Below are 13,637 nucleotides of genomic sequence, written 5' to 3' on the forward strand. Positions count from 1 at the left end.
GCCCAGGTATTAACTTTCATCTTTCTCTTCCCCCGCCCTAGATCAGCTAGACAAGGATTTTCCAGTGACATATATGAAATCTCTGAAACACTTGGAATTCTAAAACTTTACACACACAAAAAAAATCATGTCCCTATAAAAAGCCCAAACCCAAGAAACAACAAAAAACTCAATGGTCACACGATATCTAGAAATTACTAGATTGCTACTTCTCATAAAATAACAAAAACAGAGGGTACAGAGTTACACAGTCAGTGCAAAAACATCCTAGCCTTTGTGAATTTAGATTCACAATAAAGTAAACACAGTATCACAAGTTATCAGGAAAAAAGCCACAGTAAGTTACATTCAAAAAAGTGGTCTTATTTATCAGTTTTCTGCTTTTGCTTCAGAATGAAAAGCAGCAAATTGCTGTGTTTATTCTTCACATCACTGGTTTGATATAATTTCATATTTAAAAAGCACTTCTCAACAGTATCACCTGTAGCTACCGAGTCCTTCCTAATCCTAAAATAATTTTAACTTAAGGAAAATTAATGCAAGGCATCTTAAATATTTGATTTCAGAAAGACTGACAAACACAGCTTAACTCCACTAAGTGAACATGTCTGAAAAGAACAGTTATGAATAAATTCTATTTTAAAACATTGAAATTAATAATCAAGGATTTTATGGTAACAGAACTGCTGACACCATTTAATATGTGGATTTTCCAAATGTTTTTTTACAAAAGTTAAAGAAAGTAATATTCAGAAAATTTCACATTAACAAGAAAAACAGGGAAAACAGAAACTTTTAAGTTGAAATATCAGGTCTCATAAGCATACTAAAAGGCTCTTTTGTTTTACACTACTGTTTTGTTATTGTTTGATTAGAGCAACTCCATGATAAGAGAGGAAGAGGACTAAATAATGTTCTTTAAGCGAGTGGAAAAAAAACCCAACAACTAAGTCATCAGTGTCTTCTGTAATTAAATATAGCACAATCCTTATTATTATATGTAAGATTATAAAAAGTTAGTCTCAGTATTTTTTAGTGAGAGTCAAAAGACAGCTTGGGCTGAGGAGAAGATATAGAACATCTTAAATAAGACTCCGAACCCTTCTCCTTAGGTAAGTATTTAATTTTGAATCACTATGTATTCTTTCTTCCTTTTACAATTTGCTCTCATCACTACTATGAGTATTGTCTTAACCACCACATTGAATATATTCCTATAAGCAATATGCTGGTAATTAGAACCTGAGACTTGCAATCTTGTCAGAGATAAGGGATATTCAGTTCATACGCCACAGAATTAACTACAAATATTTTAGATAACTACAAAAATTCAAAAAACACTGACAAAAATAGAACACTAAACTGAATCAGCCTTCTGCAATGCAAGTAGTAATCCTTCCTCTCTAAAGCTAATTTACATTTGACCCATAAATTTCATGAGCGTATATAATATAAAAGAGCGTATTTTCTGTAATCTGCCATTTTTCTCAAGCAAGTTTCATGGAAAGTATTTACCATGAGATATTGCCTGGCAAGACAGACAGACTCAATTGTGCCCTGGAGGTAGACAGTGGATTTCTTCTGTGGGTTACTCGGGTCAGGGAAGTGGATCTGCGCACCAGTCCTCTGCATGATGTGCTTGATGTTGCTGCCGTTCCGCCCCATCATAAAGAGATGATGCTGCGCTGCGATATCGAGTTGTGTGCTCACAGGGATTGCAGAGGCCAGGCTCCCAGCCAGGTGTTCTAACAGCGTGGCTGTTCCTTCCTGCAGGGAAATGCAAGAATCCCATGAAAGAAAGAATGCTCACAAGCACACGAAACAACATTTCAGACTGTTTCCCTACTTGTCACGCATTCCACAGTCAATGGAAATAAAATTGTTTTGGTAAAAAGTGACTGATTTGTTAGAGGTGATAGATGGACTGAACTCTATCTACTATTCCCATTTTATGACCAAATGCTGTGTTTCATTGCCATTGTAAAAGGCAGTAAGACTATGGCAAATGGTGTGGACCCAGTAGACCTTCTGTGCCCACACACAGCAATAAAGTTGATAGAGATTTATTTGGGTAGGTATACTTGCAAAATCTGTCTTTCAATCTTGGCCTATGATGTTCTTACTGTCTTGAGATACACTCATCTGAGACCGTATCAATCTGTCTCACTGCCAGTTGTTAACAAGGAAGCTGTTTTGGTTTATTAAGATAAATGGGCTCATGGCAGTTCCTTTACTTGACTGTCAATTTCACATTTCCCAAGTCTGGCCTCATAAGACCAGTTTCACTGACTGTTGGGTTATATATTTGAGGTCATGCTGAGAAGATCAAAGCATAAAGAATTCTCTTTTTTTAAAAAAAAAAATTAATTTAATTTTAATTAAAAGATGAGTAAGAATAGCATACATTCATGAATGCCTGAAAACCTGAACAGATGTGCAAGAGATTAAAACCAGATTAAAAGCTTTGCACAAACAATGCTAAACTCTAAACTTCAATCTATTTTCTAGGCACTTTTACACTTCACCTACACCAGTTAAGTTTAAAAAAAACCCAAACCCTCAGGCTTCCAAAGTGATTATACAATAACAACATCTGCTCATGAGGCAGGATATAACAGCAGTACAGTTTTTAAGTAACTAAATTATGACTATATTTACGACATGCAGACACCTACTTAAAACACATTACCTTCACAGCATTTGTGTTATTTTGTGACCCTCTGACAATGACTGTAGCACCATACATTCGAGAGCGTTGTTTAAAAGAAACTGAAATATTATACGTCTGAGATATATGCTGAATTGTGGGAGAATTAGAATCTGGGATTGGTTGGAGAATTCCAGCAATAGGCAGTTCAAACATGAGTACCAATGGAAGCAGCTCCTACAAAAACATTGAAGAGCAAATATTGAAAACCAAAATCATACCCACTAAAGCTAAATTTTATTACTGAATCATATTGCTCAGCGATGATTAGATTGACATCACACATCTTCTGCCCAAGGCTCATTGATAAAGATGTATCTTGAGCTGGAAAAAGGCACTGACTTCAAGAGACACAAGACTTGTTTGTTTCAATGGGCTTTATTTTGTTTTTCATTTCCTCTTTTTACCAAAACAGTAAGATCTTTGGCAACTATGTAGCAACAATAAAGCCAGGTAATTTCCCACACTTAGACATGCAGACCTACAAACAAGTCAATATCAAACAAGTCAGCTTCAAAGCTACGTAAACATCTGATTCTTTCATGACTGTCAAGACCAAGGTTGTGTGACATACCTGACTACAAACATTGTGAAAAAGCATTTGTAGTTTTTTTAGATTTATTTTTATCCATGCCAAAACAGACATACAAATCAGAACTAAAAAGGTAAAGATAGAAAAGTGCTACGAGTGGAGAACAAAACTGAATTCCACCAAATTATTTACACAAATTATACATGAAAATGGTTAAAATTAAAAAGACAGCAATTGCCTTTCCTAAGTCCTAGATTCACACAGGACGTCTGAGCTTCTGCAGGTGATCTGTGGAGGGTAAGTTAAGATGCAACTTCAGACACAGTATGGGATACTTTACATCTCACTCATACTGTAGACTTCATGTTCAGGATCTACCTTGGGCTAGTTAAAAATTTTAGCTAAAACATGAATCACTGTTTTTATAACACCCTTTGAATTTTACTCACATGGATACTCACAGTGTTTCTATATTCCTGCTATCATAAGACAGAGCCAGACAACCCTAGGGTTTTCAAAACTACATATTTTTTCCTTTCAGGTGTTTTCAAGGGAACACTATACTGAAATAGACTATTACCCGAATTCTAACTCTTGCAGACTCCACTCCAGCTGGCTGTCCTGCAATAGACACCTGGAAGAGCAAGAATATAGAAAACATAGCATCACATTTTCAAATGAGGCATTGTAAATGCTATTTAGACACCTGTGTTCTAAGAAAAAAAAAATTAAAAAAATCACTACTTATTACACACTTGCTGACATCCTAATATGTTCTCTAAGCAGCACCTGAACACGAAAACCAGTTTAAAGAAATAATCTATGAATATGATAGAATTTTAGGTTACATAGGCTTAAGCAACTAGAAAAAATTGATACATCAAACAATACAGCTCTTTGCATCAAATACTCTATACATATGCTCAATGCTAATAATCAGCAGCTTTAGGTTTGCCTGAATGTTTTAGAATTACTGTAATCTGCTCAGCAGCCACTGCGATGCACACAAGGGAATTCAAAAAATGCTGGTAAAAAACTTGAGAGTAAACATTCCAGCAATATTAGCATCACAGAAGATGCACAATTTGGGTTCCATGACTAATTCTAATGAAGATGAACTCTTACAACAGGACACTCATTTTTGCTAGATATCCACCAAGTTTAGGTTTCAACTAAGTTATACCATAAGCCAAAAGCACCAAGAAATTAACCAATATGCTAAATAAGTCAAGTGTTGAACAGGAAAAAAATTTACAAAAGCAGTGCTTTTCAGACTGCTTCTCTACCATTCACTCTAAGTTGCTGACTTCTATATGTTCAAAATTATTTTAATTCATGAGCCATCACAAGTTGTTTCCATCTGTTTTTAAAGATTCGCTCACTTAGGAAGTCCTATGCTTTCCACCGAGTATAAATACTAAAAATCTATTTCCCTGAACATAAACTGACCAGTCCCCAAAACACCCAAACTGATGAAAGATGTTTAAAACTTTTTTGTACTCTCAGGAATTACAGTACAAATGAGTTAAAGTATTAAAAAATACTTACTTGGTTGCTTTTCTCTGCTTGATTATTCCTATTTGAGTCTGGAAAATGGATATGGCATCCTGTTTCCTCCATCACCTTTTTAATATTATTGCCACCTTTCCCTATCACATGAGAATGTTCTGTATGTGAAACATCCATCTTCAAGGTTACCCGATTGCTCTGGAAATCAAGCATTGATTATTAGATTTGTTCACCATAAAACCTGACTATTTTAGAGTTGTGTAACCTCAGGAACGACATTCAAAACTGTATTTCCAAAGTATTTTTGCAGAGGCTTAACTGGCTTAACTTCTAGTCAAGTAACATTTTTTTTAATATGGATCATAGTCAGATGCTAAAACATTCACATTTTCTTTCCAATTTGGAAATAACATGGAAATAAATACCCTAAAGATATGTCTTCAAAAAATGTCTAAGGCTTTTAAAACATGCCCTAGCTTTTATCAACTGTGACTTCAATGTCTTTTTGCAATCCATTCTAATTTATTTTAATTCTGTGTTATTTCAGTTGCATTTACACACCCCTGTCTGATGTGAAAGCATCATATGACGAAGACTTTGGCAAATCACAGAGCCATGGGACCTAAAACAACAGAATTTTTTCCTCCTTTAACAAACACACTACATTTTTCTGGTATATCAATTTTTAAAATATATAAACACTGCCTTCTGCTGCTCTTAAAAGCTATATTGCTATCAGGCCATAACAATGTTGTTAATATTGTTCAAAAAATTGTGCTTATCACTGCATTGTTCCTTTTGGCAATCTGTTGAGAGAATCGGTGCGGTGACATACAGCTACATGGAAGCCATATACGCTGCCCCAAAAGACTTGCTATTGAAAAGAAAAGCTGATGGAATGTATGAGACCCCTGGCCAATATTTTAGACATTTTAGAAATTCTGGTCCCAATGTTTCAGAGTATAAAAATGCAGTAACAGTTAAAAACAGGACTGCATGAATGCTCCCAAAATCAAATTTCAAATAAACCCAAAATTTTACGTTCACCAAAGTGGCCGTATAATCTACTGTTTGCCGCAAAGCTGTGTATTTCAGATTGAAGTTAAAAACCCAATCTAACTGTACGCTTTTAACCATATGGCTGGAAATATTATTTCTATATAGTTTAGACCTGGAAATGGTGCTTTAAGCAAGTATTTTTTTGTTGCATGTTTAAATATGTGTGTATTCCCCAAATATTGACATCCAGAAGGAATATACTGGAGGCTTTACTTCAGAGTGTCCATAAATATCCTCTGTTTAGATTAACCCATTTAAAGAGATCAATATCACCACAAAATTAGGGGTTAAGGTGCCTTTCTAAGTAAGTTCATTCTTACTTTTGTGTCCAAGACAGACATGATTTTCTCTTTTGCTTCTTTAACATTTTCCTTTTTTCCAGAGACTTTAATATGGGGATCTATAAAAGAAATAAAGACTTGTAAGAAAAATACAGTAAAACATCTATCAAAAATATCTGAATCCATTATAGTTCAGCAATGAACTGTACCACTACCCTTTGGGATTCAGCTAAAAAACAAATGTATCATTCCACCCCGTCAGCCCCACGGTTAAGATTACCAGATGAGTTCGTTATAGATAACGAACTTAAAATAAATAAAAATCAAATGCCAAATGTGCATCACAGTATCAGAAACATTGTCTGCAATGCAATTACATAGCTAAGTCATCACGTCTTCTCAAACAAATATTAATAGAGGACAGCTAGAAGATTTTTGGCAGCCTCATTCAAGCTTAACACAATGTCTAAAAAAAATAATCCTCAAACTCACCCTCATAATAATTTCATTATGTTTAATTTGTCTCTAGAACTATCTTTTGAAGTTTTAAGCTTGCAATAAAGGTGCATCCATGAGACATTTTCAAATTGAAATTACCAAATCAAATTTAAATTACACTGAAATAATAAATCAAATCTTTGAAGTGTCAAGTATAGAAACTGAAATTTGCCATTAAGCTTTGGACCCAGGAAGAACACCAGCTGATGGCAGTTATTGCCCAGTGAGATCTAAAATATTGACTCTACACCACACTTTAGGTAACATTGTACTTTTCAGACCATCACCCTCAAACAGCAGGAAGGGCTGTGCTGAGCTGCCAGGTCAGTTCTGTATCCTGGAATATACACCTGGTCAGAAAAATACAGAACTGGCTTTGGAACTAAATCAGGTATTGGTTACTCAAAAAAGTGTGAAAATTACATATTCGATAGTTTAGCAGCACCATCTGGTGTCCAGAAGCATAAACTGCCACAATGCAAAGTTTCTGTCAAAACATTCAATTAAAACAAACAAACAAAAAAATCCCCAACTACCAGCCACATTTCTAAGTGTTAGAAACAAGGACATGATTTTGCAGGTGATGCCTATTTCTCTTTCCCCAGCCCCTGAGTCCTCTGTCCTTCTGGTGGGTAACAAGTGCTTTCTCCCCTGTGACAGCATAAACTGTTCTCAAAATTTCTAAACCCTCTTAGGGCTAAGGAATTAATCTTATTGATTGAGATAGCTAGATACACACATCTTAGGGTACATAAAAGTAAACATATTCTCAATGGCAGGAGAATACATAGCTGTAGCACAACATATCTGCCTTTCCCATCATCTCAGTGCCTGAAATCACTACTAAAGAAATGCCAAATAACAACTTCAGGTTGTAAACCTGTTGTACTCAATTGAAAATTGAAAGTGTTTAAGCCATGTCTGGATACTCTTTTCGTTCCAACAATAAAAAGCCTCCAGTCTTTACCACTGGGAAGTTCTGAGCACATTCGTCTGGGGATACAGAAATCTTGAAGGAACACAGGATTCACTGCCAAGTTTCATGAAAGTCAACAAAAATGCAGCATTTTGAGTTCTGCGAAATAGATATATTCCACTTTTAAAAATGGAAAAAGTGTATCTGCAAAAACATGGTACATGCATGGAATCTACAGAAGCTCCAAAAATCTGCTGCTTCAGCCTTTTCACAATGAAGCAAAGTAAATTAAAAAAAAAGAAAAACAAAAGCAAAGTAGTCTTAAGGGCAATTTTTCTTTCTTTTTTTTTTTTTTTTAAGTTGACAGTAAGCCATGTGGTTCTAATGTGTTTAAGCTGCGAATGATATTTGAAGTGGGTGTCGCAGGCAGCGATTCCCAGCAACAGATTCTATCACGCTATGTCTGCTCCAAGGGCTCTTTAGAGGCAACCAGAAACAACACAAATCCAGACCGCCACCACTTCGGGGTTGATTTTCACATATTTGTTAACATTATATTTCAATACGCATTTGGTCACAAGTATGAAAAATATCTGAAATAAGCCTGGCATCCTACTAGTACCAAAGAAGATTACTGCTATTCCATAATATTAATTGTTTAGCTGTGGGTGAAAATATATTTTATAACATCTATTTTTTCCATTTCTTGTCTCTGTTGGACTCCTAGTTTTTGCTGATACTGACAGCTCCAGCAAAAATCCCGTATTTCTACATTTACCCTTTGTTCTTTTAGAAGAAAAAGAGTTCAATTACTCACTTGAAAAACAAAAGCAAAGAAGAATGAGAAGAATGCACAACGCAAAAGAGAATCCACTGACGCCAGTGACAATTCTAAAACATACTGTGAAATCTTTTGAGTTGGTTTTAAGTACCCTCTCCTGACTTGGCTTCTCAATGACACAGTGGTTGGTAATGGATATGAAGCAACTTGTTTTTAAGTTGAGAGAATTCTTCCTTAACTGAACCAACAAACAAACAGATCCTTCAGGAACTGCTTAAAAATTCAGAGGGGCAATTACATCATATAATCTGATTTTCTGTGTATTACAGACTCCTATATTTCTTAAATATACCTCTCTGCGGAATCACTTTGTTTGCAGTTCCTCTGGAAAATGTGGATAAATGGAAAATTGTCTGCTATAAAGGTTCAGCAGCTTCAGCCTCCCAGATTTGTGCCTGATTTGTGACATAGTTTTCACTCGGGCTCACAGGTTCTTGTATTATTTCCACCCCGCCCCTCCAAGATTAAAGAACCCTTGGTGTTCAATGATGTCTTCCCACGAAGGTCCATACATCTTAAGGAAATCACCTATTATTTTACCAACTCTTTTTCTGAGCCCAACCCTAAATATTCTAATTTGACAAAACCATTAAGGATAATGAGTTAGAGAAGCTGACTGTGTTTGTTTTGGGTTTTTTTGGGAGGTGTTTTGTTGTTGTTGTTTTTTCTCTCTCCTGGCTAAATTACTTATTTTCAAAGTCAAGGACTTTCCATTTCTGTTTTCAAACACTGCACCACAGGTGGATTTGTCAGGACATAACCAGAAGGCAACATCTCCCAAAGTGCTCAGAAGCCCAGTGCAGATCAGGCTGCACTTGACCTCAAACCACTGTCTGCTAAACAGAGGAAACCCGTCACTGGTGGAATCAGCATCTACCTTCAGCTTTCTGGTTAATCTGAAGTATTTTGTGGAAAAGATTGGAACTGGATAGTATCTGAAGATTGTTTTCAGGCTTTCTGTCCAAGTAGGAATGAAATAACTATGTAAAAACTTTGCACATCAATACAAGGGAGTAGCTAAAACAGTTGACTCAAGATTTCTAAATGTTTTCTGAAACCGTTGCCACCAATAAGGAGCCAAATACATTAAAAATGGTACCAGACAATTTGTAACTTCTTGGCACCACAAGCTTGGGGTGTTCAGTACTTGTGTATGACAAGCGGTGACTATCTGTTATTGTATTTAGATTAGACTGGGCTGAATGTAAAGCTTTTCCCTGACACCTATTTTCCAGGTGGAAGTATTTATTCCATGGATTTACAGTTACATTCTTTAATTTAGCCAAAATTTACTACCTTGTCTTAGTACCAAGATAGAAATATGCAGCGTATAAAGCTCTACATTTAGTATTGAAATCCCTACAGGGTACAACGGTAGCAATGGATTCTCAACCAAGTCCAAAACAAGACAATTAGCACTGTTATGAGTCTGAAGAGGACTGCCCAACATAAAGGTACAGGAAGTGTAACGTATGCATAGTACTGTCCGTACAGATACACATAAGATCACCCTCCAGTCAGTATCTAGGCTGACCTGGCTGACCATAGCACCTGCACAATGTGTTTTTTTTGTTTGTTTGGAATTATACTTTAATTAAACTAGAGTTACGGCAAGGAACAGATGCCAAGCGTGAATGAAGAACATGAGGCAACAAAGCTTTAAAAACTATTTGCAAACAGAGAAAAGAGTTTCAGAAGAAGTCTGTGTGCTAAAAGCATATAAGGCTCTAATGATCCAAATGCAAGTGCAGCATCAGAAGCTGAGAAAGAGTTTGACTCATAAGAAAAAACTGCAGCAGTGTCTTGCAAAATATAAAAAAAAATTCCTTGTGTAGTAATCTATCTATCTTTTAATTGATTTTGATGGGCAGTATCTTCTTCCCTAAGAAAAGATAAATTCAATTTTAACAGACTGGGTTTCTCTCCCCCACCCCTTCTCAAGAATGGGAGAATATTTACATAAAATAGAAAGCTGAAGTTACACAACAGAAAACACTGAATTTTTTTCTCAACAGTCTTCATTTTGCCAGACTCCTGCCTTGAAGTGGCCTTTTATTGCTCCTATCCACAAATTCCTCACTCCACACTTTGGCAGAGCTTTCCCCTCCTCAGCCTTTGTCCACAGCTACACCAGCAAGCCTCCAGCTTTTTTGCTACTATTGTGTGCAACATTTCAGTAAACAAAATAAAATTCCTCCGAGCAAGAAGACATTTCTTGCAGTGCAAATGCATCTATACTGAACTTTTGCCAGGCAAGAAGTATTTCAAGTAATTAACACATTTAACTGTGTAGGTCTCTCCTGCAAATCAGACATTACACTTAATGTCTCTTCAGAGCACAGCTACGCACCTAGATTGTTTACAGCATGAGCAGACTTAAGTTACAGCAATAACACTGGTCTAAAAACAGTGAGACAACTGGGCAGAAAACACAAAAACACAGTAAGCTATATGAGAAGTTAAAATAAAAAGAGAAAGCCACGTGAACACACGTAACTTGGTATGTTTTCCGCTCAAAGAGCAAGTACATTATTCACGCTACAACGAGGTCAAACATAGGTCTACAGAAAAAGTGAATTCATCAAAAAGGTCAAGAAGGACTTCCTATTAATATGGAAAAAGGGAAAACAATTTAATGCGTTTAAATAAATTAAGAAGTATTGTGTGTACCGTTGTTACAGCAGATATTCACTGACCAAACTACATGGATTGATGATAATTGATGATAAACAAGACAGACTTGAAATAGGCTCCATCTATTCCCATGGAAAAGCAGCATTAGGTTAAAAGCATGTAGCGAATGCTCATGATTAAGGGCATATGTAAAACAACTTGATTGAATAAGAAAGGAAATTTGTCACTTGGGCACTTCTTGCTGTTGGCTTATCAGTTTAAAAGGATTCTCATCCTCTATTACTTCACCTCACAGTATCCTGAATAGAGAAGAAAAAAGCTATTTGTGTATTAAGGCAGAATGCAACAGGCCATTTCCTCCTGCAGACTCACTGTGTATCCTCAGACACAGCCCTCAGCAACATGGGGCTTATTGCTTTAGGTTTGGTGTGGTGGTGGGGTTTTTTTTGGTAGTTGAAATATCGTTCAGAAATGCTGCTGCTGCTGCAGTCTGATTTAAAGCAGCTAACTTGGGCATGATCAAAAGCCAACCCAAAGCATCACAAAACTCGACATGGGCTGCAAGCAATTAATAGTGTCTTCAGAGTAGACATATCCTTAGGCTCTGGGCATCAGAGGGGATCTGTTTGTTGTGGACAAACAGCTGATTAAAAGTCCTTCAGAAGAGCCAGAGCTACTGCCTCTATGTGCACCCTGCATTTGAAAGGCTCTTTGCCTTCTCAGACCTTTTTAACTCTTAACTTCTCCCCTTACCGGCATCCAACTCCAAGCCATCTTCAGAAGAATCTCTGTTCTACACAGAATATGAGAAGAAAGCTGAGAACAAGTAAACACTTGTTGCGCTGCTTCTGCCACAGCTCCAGGGAGAGCAGTTTACAACGCAATCCTTTGCTCTTTTCACATTTTAGTTGTTGTTACGTAGTCACCTCAAAAGCATTACTATCGGAGCATTGCGTTCAATCCGGCACGCTAACAACTGTATGATGGTGAAGCCTACTATCCGCTCTTTACTTCTCTCAACCATTTCTAAAAATACATGTATATGCAGATATACATACATAGACACACACACAGGCATTCACGAAGCAGAGACTGGGTAAAACATCGACCTTACACACTCACAAAACAAAAAAAATGCCATGCAACATCTGGTAGAGAACAGAAAAACACCTTGTTTCTTGAAGATTTCACAGTGTAGTTCAAAAGAAAACTTTAAAACATGTTAACAGGCTACTTTAACTAAAACAGCTACTTAAAGTGAAATATCTGTTTGATGTAGCCTCACAAATGAAAATAAATAAAACGAGGTGCACTTGTATATCAAATCATAGCTGAACCCCATATATTTGGGTCTCTTAGCGGCCTTGATACATCCCAGCAGAACATCAAAAATAAGTGTTCAGAATGCTCAGAATTCAGTGAAAATTCACCAGAAACACCAGATAAGCTTTAAAAAAATAGATTACCTGTACCACTTATTATTTTTGGAGAAATAAACTATTGATGACTGGATGTTGGACCCAGTGACAGAGGAAATGAAGCTGGAAAGACTTCTCTTAAAGCATAAGCAAAGAGGCAAGACAAGGAAGCGGTAATAGAACACATGGCAATTTAAACAGAAGAGTGACCAGATTTGAAGGGAGAAAGGGAAGGCCAAGGTGGAGAAGAAGAAAACCTGAAAAGAAGAAATGAGAATGAATTAATTGTAATCACCCAGAGACGCCAGTTCAGTTACACCATTTCAGCATCTTACCACCATAATTAGCCTAAATTCCTTTTTTTTTTTTTTTTCCTAAAAAAGGTCATTAGGGACATATTATAAATGCATTCAGACACTAAAAGGCACATGCCGTGCCGCAATTTTGCTACTTTTTGGGCAGTTGTTCTTCAGCCTCTTGCCTAAGCAGCCACCCAAAGCAAGTCAATCTCTCAGCAGGACACAGAGTCTGTTATGTCATATTTTTTTCAGCATGGAACCAATGAATTCACAGTTTATTACTTAAAAAGCTGTTGCCTTTGTATCTCAAAACACAAAACCAGAACCTCAATGCCGGGGAAACAAAACAAAACAAAAAAAAAAAAAAAGAGAAGAGAAAAACTGTAGTATTAGAAGATCAACTTGAGAGGATTTAATAAACAACCCACAACATTGCTATAAAAAATAACACCATTCTATCTTCACTGCATGCAGACTCACATTCAAGGTTCAAATTGTGATGCATAAGCCTCAAGATAATTTTAGTTTCTTACACACACATTTACAAAATCATTGTGGCCGTGTTTTGCTAAATAAAAAGCATCGTAACATCTGACTCATGAGCCTAAATAGGTGCCTGAGGCTCGACCTTCTTCTCAAATTGTCCCACACCCAACTCCAACTATGCTTACTTTGCATCTTCCTGCTCCCTGGTCACTGCTGTGCCTTTTCATGTCTTACTGCTCCAACCCACTGTATTCTACCACCTGAGCTGGTTTTTTACAGCCACTGGAACACATTAGTTCTTTGGCTGGAACAGGAGGATGCAGCTGGTTGGCAGCAAAGACCTCTGCACTACACACACCTGAGGGAACAGAACAAACAGAACTGTCCTCTGAGCATCAGTACAAAATGAAACCTTAGCGGAAAGATCAAAAGAGCTGGTTCTTGACAGAACATCAGA

The 13,637-nt window shown here is 36.7% G+C and overlaps 1 protein-coding gene across 1 annotated transcript in view; it reads right to left on the reverse strand.

Annotated features, from left to right (window-relative positions):
* BICC1 (BicC family RNA binding protein 1) overlaps nt 1-13,637 on the reverse strand; it is a 102,404-nt gene that overhangs the window by 19,131 nt on the left and 69,636 nt on the right. The window contains exons 4-8 of the mRNA XM_082053081.1: nt 6,128-6,207; nt 4,788-4,946; nt 3,820-3,873; nt 2,690-2,884; nt 1,516-1,767 (exon numbers count right to left, since the gene is read on the reverse strand). Of these exons, the coding sequence (XP_081909207.1) occupies nt 1,516-1,767; nt 2,690-2,884; nt 3,820-3,873; nt 4,788-4,946; nt 6,128-6,207 (740 nt within the window). The remainder of the gene's footprint in view (nt 1-1,515; nt 1,768-2,689; nt 2,885-3,819; nt 3,874-4,787; nt 4,947-6,127; nt 6,208-13,637) is intronic.

The sequence above is a fragment of the Streptopelia decaocto genome (genome assembly GCF_964273445.1).
Source record: "Streptopelia decaocto genome assembly, chromosome: 5".
Lineage (NCBI taxonomy): Eukaryota > Metazoa > Chordata > Aves > Columbiformes > Columbidae > Streptopelia > Streptopelia decaocto.